A 19,784-nucleotide genomic window follows, 5' to 3' on the forward strand; every position below is an offset into this window, starting at 1 on the left:
AGGGCCAGCAAAAGCTTCTGACCTAATCTGTGTGCACCAGCGGGGGGGCACGGAAGCATCAGCAACTTAGCAGAAAGGCTCTGTAGAACTGTCAGTGGAGACAGCACAGCTTGAGCACTTCCTTGACAAGGCAGTCTGACCAGGTGGGAGTTGCCACTTGGCCCAACTCCCTGCAGAACCAGATCTCCAGGCTGTTAATAACTGATCAAAGCCTGCCAGGTTGTGGTGCTCTTGTAGCCTTTCTGTAACAAGCCTGCTGGCTCACTGATCCAAAATAAACCCTTTCTGGGCTCTCTTGTCTTTCCTACCCTTTCCAGAGCATGACTGTCCCTCTGTTCCCTTCCCCATGTGACCTGGCACCACCCATTCTGTTGGTTGATGCATGCATTGCTGTTGTGTGGGTGCTGCGCTTGGCTGCTGTATAAAAACTACAGACTGATTACCTTTTTTAACCTATGTTCGTTCTGTTTTTTGCTCTAGGCCCCTGACATGAGCAGTTCTGAAGATTTCCCCAGTTTTGGGGCTCAAGTGGCCCCCAAGACTCTTCCCTGGGGACCCAAACGATAATGACCTGGAAGCAGAAACATCTCCTCCAGCCTGCTGACCTGACACTAATCTGCCACAAAATACTTCCTGTCTGAATTCTGATGCAGCGGCTGGAGTATAAATCAATTGCCCTAAGAGGTCTCCTAATGGTGGCTGGCATGCTAGACCCTGTTCTTCTGTCACAGAGGTTGGGACCTACTCTATAATCTCTTGATGACGGATCCCCCTGCCCCCTTCTTGGAACCAATGGTTCCACTGATGCAAACACTAAATGTGTTCTTTTGTTTTGCTCGAAACTTCACAATTGATTCAGAGATTTGCAGCAGCTTGAGTGCTGACAGAAACCTGACCTCTTGAGCATGTCTTACTAAGGCATTCTAGCCTTCATTGGGAGACCTCCTTTACTGTGGCTAGGAATCTACTTCCTGTCTCATGACCTCAGGAAATAAATTTCCTTGACTTTCTAAAGCCAAAACGTTTGCCCTCTTTCCTTTTGTGTTTTTATCCCCAGCCTTACCTTCTCTTTGTAGAGTGCAATCAACTTTTTTTCCTTTAAACTGCCAAAAAATTCATTGAACGCTGATAGTCAATGTGGGGAGCGCTAAAGTAGTGGAGTGAAGATCAGGCTTCTCTTAAAGGAACAAAAAGTACAGTAGCCTGTAGACACAACTAGAATGGAAGGGACCAGACAGGGATACCCTGCTTGTGTGAACATGCTAATGACTGTACTCACATGCAGCATTGAGCACAGATTCTTGCTTGCACACTTGACAAGTCTTCCAATGTGTGAGTAAAAAACCCCTCCTAGTTCCCGGTGTTCCCCTACTCCAGTGTTCATTCTTCCCAGCAGCAATATGGTGAGGCAGGAGAGCCAGACAGTGACAGTATTACTAGTGTGACAGCACTTGGGTCAGCCAACATGGCCCAGGAGATGCTGTGTGGGGAGTGCCGCACAATCCTTACCCCTGCTGAGGACTGCCAGTATAATGGCAATAAGACAGGAGGAGGAAGAGGGAGGTCTGTTTATTGTTGCCTTCTTTCTACCTCAGAAGCCAGCTTGGTGGTGCTCTCTTGCTTCAAGTAGTCAGCAGTGCTGACTTGCATTATGGTGGCCAGAGCTGATTTTTTTCCCCCCCCTTCTGCCTGTCCCACCTTGCACTTGGCAGTAGAGATCCCAGGAGCAGTCAGTCTGCAACAGTTGGAGCTCCCTGGGGAAGAAGCCGTAGCAGCAGAGCTCTGGTAAGGCACACTGCCCTGCCATTTGCTCTAGATCATGCCCTGAGTTACGAACAGGCCTGGTTTGGAAGGAAGGGGAAGAGAGGCAGGTGCCAGCAGCTGCTCTGACCCGTGGAGGTGAAGTGAGTGGATGTTTTCCCCTTCCTGTTGTCCACATGAAGAGGATATCAGGCTCTGCACCCCAGTAGTTTGGCACACAAAGCTGGTGCCCCTGGGCACACCTATCGCTTGATTTTATATTTAATTATTATTATTTGTTTTGTTTTTTTTAAGGGTCCTGAGTCTAAGGCAGCACAAGGAAAACCTTGTCTTTGTGGAGGGTTGCAGGGGAGTGGGGTCTGAGTTACTTCTCCTTTCCTACCTTGCTCCCACAGAGGCTCTAGTCTGAGCCATTCTTCTGTCTAGCAACTCCAGCTCTAACAAGCAAAGCCCCAATCTCTCTCCCTTAGTGCTGCGTATGGAGCCTGACCTCAGCTCTGGATGGCTGCCCCCACTTTTTGGTTAGGTGTGAGACTCCAAGTGCTAGCACTTCTCTTCCTGGAAGAGCCTCAAACCACACCGTCCTAGTGCTCATGGGCAGCTTGAGGTGTGTGACTGGTGGAACAGGCCTTGTGCCATCTCTCTGAGCAGAGGCAAAGGTAACTTACCCTGTACCCTTCCCAGTGGATGGTTAAAGGGGTGGGTAATGGGACTAGGACAGCACCCCCCTTCCCTCCTTTACATCAGTCTTCTGAACAGGGGTGAACCCCCTGTCCCCATACACATGGCTTAAGTCTCTCCTGGTGTCACCAAGCCTCTCATCTCCCCCAGCCAATATGCACCAATTGCACAGCTAGGCTTGAGTTGCATTCAGGGCACTGTGTGCCCCTGTCCCAGCCCTCCCCTCTAAAAAAGGTCACAATGTGATTGTACCTAATACTGTCTCCCACTGCCCCTCATTCTGCAGCAGACTGTGGCATGTGTTCCATTTCCTCGTCTTCCATATTGTATGTTTCCATGGCAATGATCCCTTGGCCTTAACTTTGGAATTTGGAGACTATATGCAAACATGTACAAAGGCTCATGAGTATGGATGACACTGGAATTTTATAAATTCTAAAATAAAACCTGAAACAGCTTGGAGTGTCTGGAATGTTTCTTCTGGGTGGCTGCAGTGACCTGAGTGCCTGAGTCAAGGCCTTGTGGGAGCCAACAGAGACATGCTGGCCACTAACAGGCCTCTGGTTTTAAGCTTAGGAATCTACCATGAAGTACAGGAAGGTTCTGCCTGCAGTCAGGCATAATCCAAGAGCAACAGTGTGCACAACACAGAGCAGTTACTCAGACAACTACAGCTACCACCAGCACCATGTTCTAATGTGTAATGGAGCATTGCAGCCAGCTGCAGAACACTGTGGTACCAAGGCACAGTAAGGCAACCTCAGCATCCCGTCAGACTTGTTTAGGATGAGTATTCCCCACCTCAGCTGAGTGGTGGGGGGCTACCCTCAATGCAACTGGAGGTATTTCCTTCCTGGCTTTTTTTTCTATGGACCTGGCTGCTGCTGCTTGAGTGACAAGCACCCCAGCTCCACCCTCCCCATAATCTGCTGGGGCAACTTCTCCCTTAATCATCTGCTGTTAAGCTTCCCCTAGTAAAGGTCAATTTAGCTGCCTTAAGTGTAATGCAAGATCCTCCTTGACAAGACTCTTGTCTAAAAATGAGTTACCTTGGAAGGCAGACTGACTATAGCTCTATGCAGAGGGAAGCCCTTGGCCATAAGAACCAAGTACTGTACTTGGGTGACTGCACAAATTAAATAGTGAATGATGGCACTGTTTCATTTCACTTATCCATGTAATTGCCTTTAATTTGCGCTGAAGTCTCACTTCTTGTATAGGTTCTTACTCCTGCTGTCTGCAAAGAACTTCAGCGAACATCCACGTCAAGCTGGGAGAACATCTTCATGCTCTAGAGCTGAATGACTCTTCCCTTTGCAGCTGATGAGGAGTGGCTGTCATTTGTGGGGCCTTGTTTTCTGTTTCAACAAGGCTGCTACAGCAGCTGATCCTCTTGAGTGGGTGATGCTGTAACAGTCTCCCTGCCTTCCCGTAGTTATGCTGCCTCCCAGTCCTTGTTTGCTGCTGTTCTTGTGCTGGATTTGGATAGGCCTCCTTTTGCCTCAAGGAGGACCTACCCCAGGGAAGACATCAGTCAGTAATTTGCATTTTGAGTAGGTTGTTTTACATGGTAGAACTTTGTCTGCTTTGGGGTTCAGAATATTCCTTGATTCCTTGCATTGCAAGGACTATCAGGGATGTATGATACCAGGTGTGGACCTGGAAGTGTATGGCAATGCAGTCATATGCCCACTTTGGCTGTGTGCCCTAGGTAGAGTAAGCTCTGCAAGTGTAGGGGGGCTTCCTGAGGTCCTCACTTTCAAGCAGCACTGGAGGCTTGCTATTTGTGCCTTGCTGCCCCCCTCCCCCCATCCCCTCCTGATTCAGCAGCAAGGGAAGGGAGGGGACAAGTGACAACAGCACCAATACAGGCATACCTCAGAGAGATTGCAGGTTTGGTTCCAGACCACCGCAATAAAGCGAGTCTCATGAATTTTTTGGTTTCCCAGTGCACATAAAAGTTATGTTTACACTATACTGTAGTCTATTAAGTGTGCAATAGCATTATGTCTAGAAAACAATGTAATTAAATTTAATTAAAAAATACTTTATTGCTAAAAAATGCTAACCATCATCTGAGCCTTCAGCAAGTCATAATCTTTTTGCTGGTGGAGGGTCTTGCCTCAATTTGTAAAAAACACAATATCTGTGAAGCGCAATAAAACGAGGTATGCCTGTACTCAGCTGCTGCTTTCACAGAGCCACTTGTCCCCTCCTTTCCCCTACTGCTGAATTCTGGGGGTAGGGCAAGAGCAAACAGAAGCAGGGACTCTGGGCATACTCCATGCCAGTGAGCTCATGGAGTGCTGGCAGGGGCTGCACTGATGTGCAGCTGAGTGCTTGTAGGCATTTGGCACTACAACCAGGGGCTGTGGCTGCACCCACCCAGTCTGCAGTGCTGGAACTAATTATGCAAGAGGAGGTTGGAGTTTCCGGGCTTAGGGTGCAGTGGAACAAGCCTGGGTGTTGGGTTACAACAGGTCTGACATGGGTGGGAAGAGAAAGGACTAATGAATGAACAAATGGGAAGAGCTGCATGCACATGCATCTCCCACAAGCTCTGGAAAACCACCAGGGTGCAAGCTGTCATGTGAGGCTTAGTGCTCCTCCTAGCATCCCCTTCCCCTGACCTGAAGGAAACCTACAGAGCAAAGGCCAGCTCTACCCTGATGTTTACCTGGTTTTCAGCCAGCGCCTGCTTGGCCAGATAACGTTCACGCTTCACCTTGATCTCCACCGACTCTGGGAGGTCAGGAACCATCAGTTCTATCAACCGAGTGATAAAGAAGACCACATGCTGGAAAAGAATGGGGTGTGGGGAACATGAGACCAGAGGAGCAAGAAGGAGCATGGAATTGCCCTGGAAACCTTGCAGAGCCCAGGAGCAGTGGAGAGACTTGAAAAAAGTGGAGTATCCAAGTGGGGGTGGGGGGGAACATCTACCCACATTGGGAATAAGGCAGCAAAGGACTTCAAGTGTCCTGGAGAATCTGAGCAGAGGCATGGAGAACAGGAAGGAGTATGAGACTAACAAGGAGAGGGGCATACCTCAAACACTATGATAAAGCCCAGGCGGATGGCTAGTAGGTTCCAGTGGACGAGTGAGTACTGGCCAGTCGCTTCTCTAAAAGCCCGGTACCTGGGAAGATAGCATCCAGTCACAGCTGGGAAAGAGAAGCCCAATACCTACCTTCACCTGTAGATTAGAGTTTCAACTGCCTCCACTGGCATTTTGACTTGGTCACAAAAGGCAAATTAGTTTGCATATCTGACCATGCATCAGGATTAATTAACAAAGTATCTTGGTATCTTTTCTTCACTAGCCCATGCCCCTCTACATGTATATATCTGTCTCTCCAGGATTGGCACCAGTTCCATCAGCTATATTATGAATGGCTGTCTAGGAACACATTGCCAAGCCCCAAGACCTGGATGGTTTAGCCAGATTCAAAAAGAGGTTGGACAAATTCTTGGAGGAAAGGGGCATTGATGGTTACTGAGCACAGGAGTTAGGGCTACAGCCTCTGAATGAGAACTTCCTAGGCCTCCAATGCTGGAGGCTCCAAGTGGGAAAGAAATGGGGGGGAAAAAAACCTTGGTCATATCCTGTTCGCTCACCCTTTCAGTATCCACTCTGCCACTGAGACATGGGCTCATCTTGTCTAATTTCCTATGTTCTAACCCAATCAATGGCAGTTCTTATATTCTTGTGAGGACACAGATGGGATACATCTTTTTGTCCCAATGAACTGAATTTCTGGGGTTCCTCTCAGCATAGATGGTAGGGGCAGCATTTGCAGTAATCCACCAGAAATATCTTTAATGTCTTTACATGCTCAAATACCCCTATGGGAACTGGGTCCCCTAGACACAGACGTCATTCCCAAGCCCACCTTTTGCTCCCCCAACAATCAAGCATGAGGGAGCACAGAGGGAGAAGGCAGTAGCCATCTGAAAGAGAAAAATCCAAATGTGCACAAACAAGCAGGTGGTGGTGCCTCCCTTAGCAGAGGTGGCTCTTCTGAGAACCCTGGCAGATGTGTTTTACCTGCACGTGATGTTGTACTGGGAGACAAAGGTGTCTGGGGCATATGCCAGGGTGAAGTTAACATAGCCATGGAGGTTGCTGGCATGGGTGTACTGATAATAGAGCCGGGGTAGGAAGTCTGAGGTGAAGGCGATCAGGAAGGCCTGAAAAGAGGAGGGAAACATGATTATGTGGGGTTCTGAGGCCAAGGGGCAGCTTCATATTGTGGAGCCTTGGCCTGTATGTTGTTGCTCTGGAGCCTTGCATGGCTGTAAGGTGCCTGCATGTGGCTCTTGTGGAGACTGTATGTGGCTGAACCTCCTCTCATTTGGGATGAGTACACATGGCGCAAACTCCAGGCAGGTTTCCCTGTGCCTCAACACTATCCCTACAGTCTGCACACCTGCCCTTGGCTACCAACAATGGACCCTTGCAGTGACAACTGCAAACCCTTCAGGCTGACACCTTCCCACCATCCACAGCTGGAACCATTCCTTCTTCAGAGGCAGCCACCTCCTCTAGCACTTCTCATCTGTTTGCTCAACAGCTGTACTCTTCTACAGCTGCAGTTGTGATCACCTCAACAAGAGGGCTGGGGTGGTAACATGGATCCAGGAGCTGGGAGATAGGGAAGGCTGGTTCTTCCACTCTTCTCTAGGTTACTGAGGCAGGGAACTGAAGCAGCACCACAGCTCATGGGTCCATCAGATACAGCAGCAGTTTGCATGCGACTTGTCACAGGCAATACTACATCTACAGCCTGGCACCACCTGGGGTGTGATTTCACCATTGCTTTTTTTTAAGTTTAATCCACTAACAAAGATCAAGGAACATTGAGGATTCACCTGCAGCTTCCAAAGGAAGACCAGACCCCAGATGCCTACCTGAGTGCATCAACTGAATGTCACCCAAACTCTGAGCAGCTGCCTCTGATGGCCAGTTTCTCCCTCCCCCCTGGGCTCCTGCTAGCACCACTCACATTGCTGATGACTGCCAGGTTGGTGATGACCTCCAGGATATAAAACCAGATGCCAATGCCCTGGGCCCGCTCAGCCACAGGGCGCCGGTACTCGCAGACAAACTTCTGTGCATCTACGCGGATCTCCGCCCAGTTGTTGAGCAAGGCAAAGAGGGGTGCCAGGGGGAAGGCAGCCACGAAGATGGTGACAAACCCAAACTGCAGGACTATGAAGTGTGGGTGGAAAAAGACCATCAGGGCACGGGGCAGGGGAAACAGAGTGGGGAAGCAGGTTGATTGCCTACAGCAGTGCTCATGGCATCTCCTCTAACTTCTTGCTACCAAGGGTGCTTTGCTTCCCCCTTCCCTCCTCACCCTCTCTTGCTGTCCAAAGGGCAGACTTGGAAATCCCTGGGAAATACATTCTGATCAAAAGGTCTCTGAGAGCATATTTGCTCCTTGTTCCTGCCTAGAGGCATGCTGGCCTGATTGAAGCCTATGTTGCTTGCTACCCCTGGGCTAAGCCAGCTGGTGCTGACTCACTGCTGCAGCTGGCTCCTTGGGGCACCGGCAAGAAGGGAGGTGAGAGGAGCCTGTGGCAGAGGAAGCTGGAACATGGAGCAGACTGGGCTGGAGGCCAGGGCAAAACCAAGCCTGGGGTGAAGGTTTCCTGTAGAATATTTCTGAGTCTGAAACCAGCTGCAAGGACTGCACAGGAGCAGAGGGGGGAAATGTACTGCAAGAGCTCAGCTTTTGCCAGGGAAGGAGAAGAAATCTGTCGGGGCCCAGGGTTCCCCAGCAAGGGTGGAGCTGTCTCCACCTTCAACTGTCCCAGCAATCTCTGCCTCATCACGCCTTGGACAGAGCATGTCATAGGTGGCATGACTGGGGCCATGGGGCTGAATGTGGGAGAGCTGGGAGACATCCTCAGGACACAGATGATTGTGCCTCCACTAAGTGCCCAGCACAAGGGCCAGGAAGGGTGCTGTGCAGTTGTGTGGCCAACTGCACCCCCCGCCCCACCCCACAAGGAACCTCTGGTTCAGGGAGCCATGGCCCTACTGGGCAAGTCCCTCCCCTGCCCTTACTCCCTACCCATTTCCAGGTACTCATCGAAGAGCCCCTCAGGCACCAACAGCTCACAGTTGCTCTGCCAGGGCGCTGGTGGGACTGGGGCTGAGGAGGCTTCGTTGCTGGTCATCTTGGAGTGAAGATTGTACTTTTGCCACCAGCCTTTCAGCTTCCTGGGGGTTGGGGAGCAGAGGAGGAGAAGCAGTCACGGGCAGGGTATGGCCCCTGCAGACTTGGCTGGAAGCTGCCTGTCTTGTCCTAGGGGCAGTGCTGGGCCCAGGCCTCCAGCTGAATGAGTCTCAGTGGCACTTTCAGATCATAGCTGGGCAAAGGAAGCCCTTGCCAGGGTCTCTGTGCCACAGCTGGAAGGATGCTACCCTCAGTTACCTGCCTGAGGAGTTGGCCTATGTGGGGCAGAAGATCCCGACCCCCACTTGCCAATGTGACTTGTGGGGAATATGTAGGGCTTTGCCCTGATCAAGCCCCTCACCATGCTGATGCCTCAGCACTGAGGTGTCTCACTAGAGTGCGTGTCCCTGCTGCCCCAGCATGGCACCTGGGGCAAAGCTTGGGGTTGTCTGCCAGTACCTCCCTTCAGTGCAATGGTCCATTGCTCCCCTACCTCTGGGTCCCAGCTTCTGACCCCTCCTCCTTCCCCTGGTGCCTTGGCCTTGCTCCTGGCTGTGCTCGGTACTCACGGGAGGACAATTTCCTGCACGTTGTTGATCATCTGTTTTCCTACCATAATGACCAGCAGTTCCTGGGCAAGTTCGATGAGACAACCACCAGGGCCACACTGCATGGGAGGACATGGACTGGTTGGCACCAGAGCAGGGGCTGGAAACTGGGCTCCCCACAGCTTGGGAATGATGTCAGCAGGGGGTTCGGCTGGCTTCATCCCAACATGAACTTCCCCCCTCCCCTGGGAAAAGCCACTTCTGACATGCATGGAGTCATGGCTGGACAGACGCCCTAGTACAAGCCTCCTGTACAGAGGTTATACGTGGCATCGGGGATGTTCACTCAGATGAGCATGGAGACGAGGTGGCAAGAAGCCCTGAGAAGCTGGTCTCAGCACTCAGGCTGGCCATAGGTGCTGCAGGGATCATGGCCAAGTGGACCTGTCTGTAGCTGAGGGGTCTCAGATATTGCTGCTTCCCTCTGGGTAGACAGGCTGCGTCCGGAGGTGGCAGCCACTCAGGTGAGGGGCTGAGCCTGGCTGCCACCACAGCTCCTCACTTTGGCTGCTGTTAGGGCAAGTACAGAAGGACCCCAAGCACTGCCCCCTGTGGGTGGTGGGAAGGGCCCCAGGTTCAGACCCTCCAGTAAAGTGGGCTTCATGTGTACGGCTGCCAGAACGTGCAGAAGGAAGAGGGTACCTAGAGAGCATGTGTGTACCCTTTGCTGGGGTGCCAGGCAGGAGCCCTGCCCTAGTACAAGACCCACCAAAGCCTCCCTTCCTGGCTCTGGGAAGGCCATGGATCAGTGCAGGGATCCAAGAGGTCTGATCCTGCCATAGAGCCATATGTAGAGGCGGGGGAAGTTGGGCAAGAGGGTTCCTGGCACCACAGCAGGGTGCATATTCCACCCTTCCTGTGCTGCTCTTCCTCCCCGAGGCCTTGACCAAGCAGTACCTCCTCATTGCGGACACTGAACAAAGTCCCGTAGTGCCCTGGGTAGCCGACAAACCTGGGAGAATGGGGATGGAAAAAGAGTGGTAAAGCCAGGCCTAACCCCCCTGTTTTCACTTGCCCCAGCCAGCTGGACTGCCTCCCTGGCTGCTCCAGACCCTGGGGCCCTGGCCCATCCCTCAGCCCTGGGCTGAGCAGAACCAGGCTAGGGCTCCCTCATGTTCTCCTGCCTCTGCCACTGCTGGCACCTGTTGCTCTGGTGCCTGAGGCCAGTCCTGCTGCTGCACAGGAATGGAGGCCAGTCCCACATGTTAGGATACCAGCCATGGGGAAGCCAGTATGTACAGTATTTCTCCATAACCTGCACCCCTTCTACCTAACAGAGCAGAAGAAGGGTGCCTCCCTGCCCAGCTCTCTTAACAGGTGGCCTCCAGAGGGTATCCAGGTTGGCACTTCAGTGCTCATCACCTCCAAGGGGGGTTTCAATTAGCCTGTTGTGCACCCTTTTCCTCCCAGTGGCTGGAGCTCAGGAGAGCTATGTGCTACCTCCACCCCCCATCTCTGCTGCTGGCATAGCGGGTGACTCACTTCACTTTCATTTGCCTGTTTCCCCTCAGCCTGTGCCTCTCTTGGCTCTGTAGGCTGTGTGCTCCTTCCTCAGTGTGGGTGCAACACATCATATGACAGGACCCTGCTCTCAGCTTGCCATCTACCCAAAGCACTGCCCAATAGCTACCTCTGACTGGGCACCCACATGGTCAGCTTGACTTCCTGCAGCAGCTGCCACATTCCAGACACAATGCACAGTGGTGTAGTGGGGACCATGGCTGTCCCCAGAAGAAGCCTGTTTGAGGCGTGGGACTCCAGCAAGGGCATGAGCATTTCTATGTGCTTGTTACATTGCTTGAGACACAGCCCTCCTGGATAGGAGATTCCACAACCTAAATGCAGGCTATATGGTCACCCCACTCTCTGACATGTTTCCTTAAGACTGAGAAGGACACAGGGCTGCATAGTGATCCACTGAGCATAGAAGCCCGACTCCCAGTTTTTCCTAGGGCTCCAAGGCTTCTATGGGAACCCTCAATGCTGCATAGTGCCTCTGGGTGGCAGCAGTGCTTCAGGTTGCCTGTCACCCCTTTGACATCAAGCTTCAGAGACAAGTCACCAAAGGCAAGTGCCACAGGGAGGAACTTCAGAGTCCCCTGAAGCAGGAGCTGGGGAAGGTCCCTGCTGCATGGATGGAGCTGCCCTCCCCCAGAGACACCTCACCTGCCCTTGAAGAAGGCAATGTATATGGGAGAAGAGTAGAAATTGACAAACTGGAAGATGAACACTTTGAAGGTGAAAGCATCTTCGAACTTGGACTGTGTCCGGTGCATCTCTGTGACAAGGCAAACACACACAGAGCAGCTGTCAGGCACCCACACTACTGGGGCAACACTTAAATAGGGCAGGAGTGTTTCCCTGCTGTTCACTAATGATGGATGTGGGCAGACAAAACACTTATAACCAGGGTAACCAGCAACTACACTTGCTCGCTGCACACTCCTGCACTGGAATGAACTTCACCTAATCCAGTGGCAAATCCCCCCAGAAAGGACTGGGGGTAAAACTGTCTATGCTATCTGCACACTTCCATCCTAGGATAAATGTTTGTTAAAGCCAGTTGCTCATTGCCAGCTCCCCTGCTGCCAAGGGACAAGACACAGTACTAGCACCCCCCTGCCCAAGACAGCTGACTGCCTGCACGTTTTTCAGCTAGCGACACTTGCATTGATGTGCAACTCTGACAAAGTGCATGGCAAGGAAAAAGCAGTCAGTAAGCCTCAGTCACTTCCAGGTCCCCTACACGTACAACCCTGACCCTGCCAGAAGTAGGACTGCCACACTTCATGTTTTACCCTACACACTGTCTAGCTTGTGGGAGGCAGGATAGCACTGTCTAAAATAACCATTGTCCCAATATTTTCCCTTGATCACCTGCACTTATTCTCCACTCTGGTACTCCACTCTCCTTTTCCCTCAGCACTTCCACTCCTTTCACAGCTCCTGCCTCTTGGTCTTTCTCCTTTTCTCCCCACTCATGTCTTTCAAGAAGCTTCTGTTTTATGGAGTAAGCAGCAGGCTGGAGATGAAAGCTCATCTCCCCACCCCCTTATCCCTGGCAGGCACTCATGCCTCAGTAAGGACAGCAGGCTTTTGCAGCCTGGGCCCAAGTGGGGGCCCAGAGCTCTGTCGTTCCCAGGGGCAGCTAGTTTCTCTCACAGGGATGCTTCAGAGCAGCCCTCAGGCTACTTCTCTCCCAGGAACCCAGTGCTTCTCCCAAAGAACCTTTCCATCCTGGTGGAGAGTCTCTCTTCCTTCCCTTCTTCCCCACAGCCAGCAAGCTGTGCAGGAGCCTGTGGCTCCAGGACACAAGACATAAGGGAGCAGGACATCAGACCGAGTAGGGAAAAATAGCTGAAGAATTTGTGCAACTTCCCCTGTAGCTCAATTCTATCACTTACCCCACTTGGTCAGGAAATGGGCCAGTGCAATGTAAATTTTGGAGAGCATGAGGATGAAAATGAGATTCACTACTGAGCCCGTGAGGCTGGCAATGCGTGATGCCTAAAGGAAACAAACAGAGTAGAAGACAGTGAAGCATAAAACTCAAGAGACTCTAGCGAGTCTACTAGACCCATGGGTGGTACTGGAAGGGGATAGGGTGGTCCTCCATCTTACTGACGCCACGAAGCGGAAGTCCCTAGAACTGGCGACCAGGAGGCTGATGATGGCCCGGTAGAGGATGATGGAGATGAGGAACATAACCACCACTGAAATCTGCAAACACAACCATGGCAAGGAGCTGACCCAACTGCTCCATTATTACCCCTGTGGACATTCCTGGCTATAGGGAAACTCCATCCTACTGGCAGAAGTTACAGAGCTATAGGAGCAGCCAGAAGCAAACTAGGCAGCAGAGAGGAGGCCCAGGCATACATTGAGCCACTGTGCTCTGTACAAGGCCCATCATACCCTTACCATCATGATGATGACCATTGATCCAGCTAGGATGCGATGGATCTGGTTCCGCTTAGGGAAATAGGGCTCCTCCACCCCAGTGATAGGGTTCCTCATCGTCATGGGGGCCATGGCAACAAACTCAGGGCGCGGCCGTTCCTAGGGCAGAGGGAAAAGGCATCATCATGGCTTTGCTTCACTAGGCCTCAGCAGTTTGGCTGTCACATAGGGCCTGTACCTCAATGTCCTCAAAGTCGGAGCAGTCCCAGCGGTGTGCCAGGGTGGCATTCATCCGCTTCCAGTACTCCAAGAACATCACTGCCCACAGGGTCATAAAGATGCTGAAGAAAATGGTCCCACCATGGTCGAAAAGCCGGCCAGCCTGTAGAGAGGAGTGAGCAGATGAGAGTGAGGGGACTGGCTGGAGGGAGGGGAAGCTGACTCATCCCACTGTGGGAGAGGAGACCCTGTGCAGGGAGCAGTAGGATTGGATTCAACAGCTCTACACCATTCACATCCACAGAGGGGCTGCCCAAAGCAGATTTGCTGTGGGTACAGCAGTGGTAGCCTCATAGTCCCCAACTCCCTGTAGCATAAGAGCTTGTAGCCACTCTGAGCAGCAGGGAGACTGGCTGGGCAAAGAAGGGTACCTCAGCACAGTGACAAGCAACAGTCCCACTGCACTGTGAACCAGCTATGCAGCCCTAAGTGCCTCACATATGCCCACAGGAGCACTTTCTGGACTCCGTGCTGTTGCTCTACCCCATGTGCAAGACAGAACCAACCAGGAGGCACCAATGTAACCACCACAGAGAGACCCACGTGCTGTTGGCTATATCAGTCTATGCAAAGACAGAACAAAGATGGAAGGAACTGGCTAGCAACTAAATGAGGGGAAAGTGGAGTAGGGGCTTGGGGGTGGGAATTAGGGGAGCACCAGCAAAGCAGAGGGCCAGGAACAGATGCAATAGAGCACAGAAGGATGAGGGCAAGAGGAACTGGCAATGGAGCAGGATGAGTGGCAGGGAGGAGTGACTGGGAGAAGGTGGCTTCCTTCCTGGGGCACATTCCTGTGCTGGGAAGTTTCCTCTAGTGGCAAAGGGAGGAGCAGACCAGTGCCTAAGGCTTGTACTAACAGCTCAGTGACCACCCCTCCCCCTGTGCTCCCAGTCAGGCTGGGATGGTCCTGGTGCAGGACCAAGGGCCCAGCACACACAAACTCTTGGTGGGAAACTCCTTAGACCTGGCCCCACAGTGAGATGGACCCAGCTGAGCCCTGGCTCTCACCATGAACATGCTGCAGATGCTGGAGAGCAGCCAGTAGGGGCACTTCTTACAGAGTGGGCACATCTGGAACTGATCCTCACTTTCACAGATCTCTTGCCTGCCAGGGACCAAGAACAGGACAGGAATCAGTGCCAGGTCACAGTCACTATCCCAGGCCTCACCAGCATCTCCACTCACTGCTGATGGGGGCTACTTGCCCAGCCCTGGGGCCTCATTCCTCCCTATGAGGACAGGCAAAGACTCTGTGAGAGCCCATCACTGCAGCTCCTTCCAGGGGGACCCCTGGGGGGCAAAGCCCTGAGCACATGGCTCTCTGCAGCTCCCTCAAAGACAAGGGAACAAAGCTGGGAATCCCACCAGGTAGCACAGAGCAGTAGCCCTTTGGAGCCTGCCCGAATTGAAGTCTTCCACAGGATGGCTCTGTTCCCTCAGTGCAAACAGTTTCCTCTCGTTAAACCCCTGCCACAGCTGTCTGTGAAAAGCACTTTGGTTTGATGATGTGCAAGAGTCACACAGGGCCTGGACTGGCCACAGAGGATGTAGCTAAGATCTCTGGCCCTGAATAGCAGTTTACCCATAATGCTCCTGGTTGGAGAAGGCCAGCAGGAAGGGATGGGAGAGGGGCAGACAGGGAGGTGGGCACTTACGAAGGTACGTCATCAAACATCATGAAAACACCCATTATGAAGACCAGGGTGCCCACAACTGCTGCAGGCAAGAGCCAGCCAGTGTAGAAACCTGAAGAGAAAGGGAAGAGAGAGCAAGACCTCCTTGACGTTGGAGTCTCACTGCAAATACAGGGCTTGGGGGGTGTTTCCCTCTTGTAGGAGCCACTATGTCTCTGGCTGAGGAGAATTGGCTGAAATCTTGGTCACACAGCAAGCATTAGTGACAGGCAGCACAAACTGAGACCAAGATCTTGTATTTTTGTGCCCCTCTGTCTCAGAACTACTTGGTGTTCATTGGGTGTGCTCTCATCTCTGGTTCTTAAACTGCTCCTTTCCCCTCTCACTTCTCTCTCCTCCCATACCTCTTCTGAGAGAAGCCCGAAGGCCATGAAATCACAACTGGGCTACATGGGGTGAGTTCTTCAGGCTCCAGGGAATGGGGTAGTTGTCACTGGGCTTCTGTACTGGCATAGCCCAGGGCTCAGGTAGGGTGTGGGGAGCACCGCAGGGAGTGCTGTTCTCACCTAGCCAGGCAAAGTAGAACGCAATCTTCTCGCCGAAGTACTGGCGGATGTGATCCAATGGCTGGTACTTGTTCCAATTTCTCCAGCAAGCCCAGTGCTGGAAGAGGATCTGCCGCTGATTCAGAGTGTTGGCGTCCAGCCCCTCTGGTGGCACCTTGTAGGGGCCCTGTGGGAGTGAGCACAAGGTGAGCCAGACTGTGTGGTGAAGTGGTTTTCATATAGCCTCGTGGACCCTTGCAAAAAACTGCAGCTGCCTGTGCAGAGCGCCTTGGCTGGGCTGGGCACAAGGACTGGGGAGTAGGCCCCCTCCTGCACCAGACTGGTCTGGCAGTGCGAGCCTGAGCTTCCCAGGTGCCATCCAAGATATGGGTCAAGTGCTGTAACCACATACCAGCCTCCTCAAGAGACCCAGGAACCAGAGTGGACTCACATCATGCAGGGGGAAGGCAGCAGTGAAGACACCCTCGTTCAGCAGCCGGTCCACCCCAACTTGCCCCTCCTCGATGTTGCCATAAGGGGTTGTGGCCAGAATCTCACGTAGCTGGGGGGAACAAAGAAAGCGTCACAAGAACTGCAGTCGTACTGTGCCTCAGAACTCTTGGCCAATGCTGCCCCCCTGCAGAAAGGAAGGGGAAATTTTGGTGGAAGGAATATAAAATTCAGTCCAAGTTAAAAAGATTTGAGTCCGCAGGTACTGGTGGAAACTGGTTTTTTTTGCCCCGAATTCCACACTAGATGCTCATGGACTTTGTGATGTTCCCCTTCCCTCATCACTGAAAACCGAGTGACTAAGAAAAGAGATTTTTAGTTGTAGTTTGTAAACTTATTTCTACTGCTGTTAAGCTGCTGTCAGGGCTGATCAGCCTGTGAGCTGTCTCATTCACAAGCAACCAGGGCTGCAAGCCCGGCCTTTGCAAGAGCCAAGCAGAAAACAGCTCTTGCCTCTTGGGAAACTTTCTGAGATCTCCAAGGGTTTCCCAATCTGTCCAAGAACAAGACCACAACCTTCTGGTGGTCAAAGGTTTGGTGAAAGATCAGGGAGAGGGTATGGGGCAGGCACCCCCTGAAAAGTGAGAGAATCTGGTTCAAGTCCTTGCTTCAGTGAACACTTGCTCCTGTTAAGTGGAACAGTTTGAGTGTGGGTGGTGGACAGTGCCCCACCCCAGCACCCGGTGATTGGAGCACTTGCCTGGGGAGTGCTGGGAGATTGGGGCTCATGCCATGGTCTGAACTGAACAGAGCAGGAATGTATGCCAGCCAACAGCTGACTCGCATGCTCTGCCTCGTTTTGACCAGAAATCCCATCCTGGGGCCAAGACTAGGGGTGCACCGATAGAGATTTTTTGAGCCAATACCGATGGCTGATTTTTAAGGAGCCATATTGGCCGACACTGATCCAATTCTGATATGCAGCCCTGCAGTGTGGAGAGTGGCATCCGGCTACTAAGTCTGTTGTGGGGGAAGGGGTAGGGTGTGGGGGGGTGCAAATCAAGGCCCCTGCAGTGAGGGAGGGAGTGGGACGGAGCTGCCGCTCATCTGGGGGATGCAAGGAGTGGGAGAGGCGGCTCCCACTGCTGCATGCACCTCCGGGAAAGGCAAGGAGGATGTGCGCCCCCAGGTTTGCATGTGGGGTGAGGCAGGCTGCTGCTGCAGGCCGAGGCTTGGGGCTGCACCAGGCTCTTCCCAGCGGGTTCCAATGAACCCATATTTCCTGATGAAAGAATATTTCATCAAAAGAATCCCAACCAATTCATACTGTGATCAAAGCTGCCCCAAGTTGGCCAGCACATGCAGCCTGCTCAAAGGCCAAGCTGGCACCAGCCTGAATGTCAGCTTCCAGGAAACACAGGTATCTGCTCCCAAGCCACCCTGACTCCTCCCAATTTGACCTGCGCCTCCATGAGGACACCCAGCCCAAGCCTAAGCCTAACCAGGGTCCCAGACCTGCTCTACCTCTTGGAGATTGCGCATGGCATTCTGTCCCCACCAGGATGCGCAGCCCTCTTGTCTGTGCTCACAGATGCAAAGGCAACTCTCAGGCTGGAAAAGAATGGAGTCAGGAAGGCCCCATCTCAGTCCCAGGCCTCATGTCCTCTAACTTTCCCCTCAGCCTGGCTCCCCTGCCCCATCCCATGGCTGGGTACTCACTATTTGGTGCCGCTGCGTGCTGCTGAAGAAGCTGTCTTGTTCCTTACTCCCTAGGAACCTGAAATCAGGCATGCAGAACCATGATGGGAATATGCCAGACAAGCTGCAAAATGCCTAAGGTGCCATGCAAACAGCAAACCATCATGGCTCCTGTCTTCTCCCCTCCTGACATAAACCACAGGCTTCTGGCTGCCTCCTTCACTGGGGCATGTGATATGCTACTATATGTCAAGTGCCCATTGGTGGAGGATGGGAAAGTGACAGGCCTGAGGGGTTCCAATGACCATGACACCTCTTGATGTTAGTACCTCGATGTCACTCAGGCCCACAGTCCATCCATTCCAAGTCAGAGATTGCCCTCAGAGCAGCCCTGCTCTGCTCATCACCTCCACCAAGGCACTCTTCTTATAGGGCCATCCATCCCCTCGTCCAGTGCAATCTTATCACTGCTACTGCCATGCTGCTGCAGCTACCATTGCCCTAGAGGACTCTAGGAGCTGGATGGAGACATGGCTCCTGCCCTGGGGCACTGGCAGTCTAGGCAGGGGAGGGGAAGGTAAGGCAGAAAGCTGTATGAGTGAGCTCTCAAGCTTCCCTTTGGGGTGACTGGGCTTTCCAGGCCAGCTGGAAGCAGTCAGTTCTTCAGGAAGTGCCTACTGCTCCTGCACATGCTCCGCCCCTTCCCTCTCCATGGTGCATGGCAGGGAGAACACAATTAGGTCAATTCTGGGAAAAAGGAACCATGATCACCAGGAGGAGGAAGCAAGTACCTTCCCCAGCCCCAGCTCTCTTACCATTGCAACTTGTTCACCTTAAACTGGCAAGTGTAGTGGTCCAGAGGTAAGTTGGGGACCTCCTCAGCCAGCAAGTTGGGCATACCCAACCGCCTCAGCATGCGGGCTGACCAGTTTGAAGCCTGATTGGCCAGGGCCTAGATGGGCAGAACAGGAAATGTTCAGGTGGAGGATAAGGACAGCAGTGCCATGGGACTGAGTCAGCAGGGGAGGAAACACAGGCTGGTGCACCCAAGGGGTGGCAGTGAGCACAAGAGCCTGCTTCATGCACAGTGGAGTGAGAAGGGCCCTGGGTACCAGTGTGGATGAGGCGTATGGCAGGAGCAGGACATGTGACAACATGCATGAGAAAGCACTGAAGGGATATAGGGCCAGCCAGCAATGTGTGAAGCTGCAGAAGGGGAGGGGAAGGGAGAGGTAGCAAAGCCTGCAGAACTGGGCCCTTTACCCATGTGACACTGATGGCCCATAAGCAAGTCTGCCCAGCCTGTGAGCAAGTCTCCCTGGCACCTTCTCAGGTTGGGCCATTCTGGAATCGCCTTGCATCTCAGTGCTGCAGCTCAGGGCAGAAATGGCCTAGTACAGGACACACAGCCATCAGCAGAGATCCCCTGCTGACCCCCCAACCCAGGCCCACAGTACTGCGGGTGAAGCAGTGGGGCACCCACCCACAGATGCTGTTGAGATGCTTATGTCCAGAGGGTGAGGTCCTGGGAACAGCAAAGCAGGGAAACAGCAGCCCCCACCCTGATGCTCACCTGTAGGGGGAGCCGGAGATTGAGATCCTCTGCATAGTAACACAGCACACTCCACCGGGCACTCAGCAGCAGGTAGTGCACAGCTTTCTTCTTATCCTCGGCTACATGCTGGCAGGAGGGAAGGGGCACAGACATACACTACAGTTAGCCACCTGCTGCACATCCCATGGTGAGGATGAGCTGACAAGTCCTGAGCAAGCAGGAAGAGGGAAAACCCACACAGCTTACTGTTATATTGACCTGAGCCCACCAGGCAATTGTTCCTGCACACCCTGACATGCAGGGCTTACAGCTCGGTGATGGGATCAGTGAGGCTCACAGCCCTTGGACTTTCCCTTCCTTGGGGAAGGGAATTTTTTAGAACAGGGTAAAACACCGGCTCTGTGGCCTGGTGCTGCTCTGCTGGTGGAAAGGGACTAGAGAGCTACCTGGAGAAGTACTGTCAGTCACCTCTGGTCAAGGATAACTGG

General features: G+C 52.7%; 2 protein-coding genes across 6 annotated transcripts in view; one reads left to right on the forward strand and one right to left on the reverse strand.

Moving 5' to 3' along the window:
- The window catches only part of HDLBP (high density lipoprotein binding protein), a 48,514-nt gene extending 45,615 nt beyond the window's left edge, over positions 1 to 2,899 (forward strand). For both annotated transcript variants that reach the window (XM_019513427.1, XM_019513436.1), the window contains exon 28: positions 481 to 2,899. In XM_019513427.1, the coding sequence (XP_019368972.1) occupies positions 481 to 567 (87 nt within the window). In that variant the 3' untranslated portion in view covers positions 568 to 2,899. The remainder of the gene's footprint in view (positions 1 to 480) is intronic.
- Positions 2,900 to 3,719: 820 nt separating this feature from the next.
- The window catches only part of ANO7 (anoctamin 7), a 28,085-nt gene continuing 12,020 nt past the window's right edge, over positions 3,720 to 19,784 (reverse strand). For all 4 annotated transcript variants that reach the window (XM_019513475.1, XM_019513483.1, XM_019513499.1 and 1 more), the window contains exons 6-25: positions 19,315 to 19,422; positions 18,557 to 18,693; positions 17,763 to 17,820; positions 16,045 to 16,155; positions 15,615 to 15,780; positions 15,070 to 15,160; positions 14,423 to 14,519; positions 13,374 to 13,517; positions 13,157 to 13,294; positions 12,857 to 12,955; positions 12,640 to 12,742; positions 11,402 to 11,513; positions 10,133 to 10,187; positions 9,197 to 9,294; positions 8,523 to 8,671; positions 7,449 to 7,654; positions 6,491 to 6,633; positions 5,491 to 5,581; positions 5,120 to 5,239; positions 3,720 to 3,955 (exon numbers count right to left, since the gene is read on the reverse strand). In XM_019513475.1, the coding sequence (XP_019369020.1) occupies positions 3,878 to 3,955; positions 5,120 to 5,239; positions 5,491 to 5,581; positions 6,491 to 6,633; positions 7,449 to 7,654; positions 8,523 to 8,671; positions 9,197 to 9,294; positions 10,133 to 10,187; positions 11,402 to 11,513; positions 12,640 to 12,742; positions 12,857 to 12,955; positions 13,157 to 13,294; positions 13,374 to 13,517; positions 14,423 to 14,519; positions 15,070 to 15,160; positions 15,615 to 15,780; positions 16,045 to 16,155; positions 17,763 to 17,820; positions 18,557 to 18,693; positions 19,315 to 19,422 (2,304 nt within the window). In that variant the 3' untranslated portion in view covers positions 3,720 to 3,877. The remainder of the gene's footprint in view (positions 3,956 to 5,119; positions 5,240 to 5,490; positions 5,582 to 6,490; positions 6,634 to 7,448; positions 7,655 to 8,522; positions 8,672 to 9,196; positions 9,295 to 10,132; positions 10,188 to 11,401; positions 11,514 to 12,639; positions 12,743 to 12,856; positions 12,956 to 13,156; positions 13,295 to 13,373; positions 13,518 to 14,422; positions 14,520 to 15,069; positions 15,161 to 15,614; positions 15,781 to 16,044; positions 16,156 to 17,762; positions 17,821 to 18,556; positions 18,694 to 19,314; positions 19,423 to 19,784) is intronic.

The sequence above is a fragment of the Gavialis gangeticus genome, unplaced genomic scaffold (assembly GCF_001723915.1).
Source record: "Gavialis gangeticus isolate Ggan-Ray unplaced genomic scaffold, GavGan_comp1, whole genome shotgun sequence".
Classification (NCBI taxonomy): domain Eukaryota; kingdom Metazoa; phylum Chordata; order Crocodylia; family Gavialidae; genus Gavialis; species Gavialis gangeticus.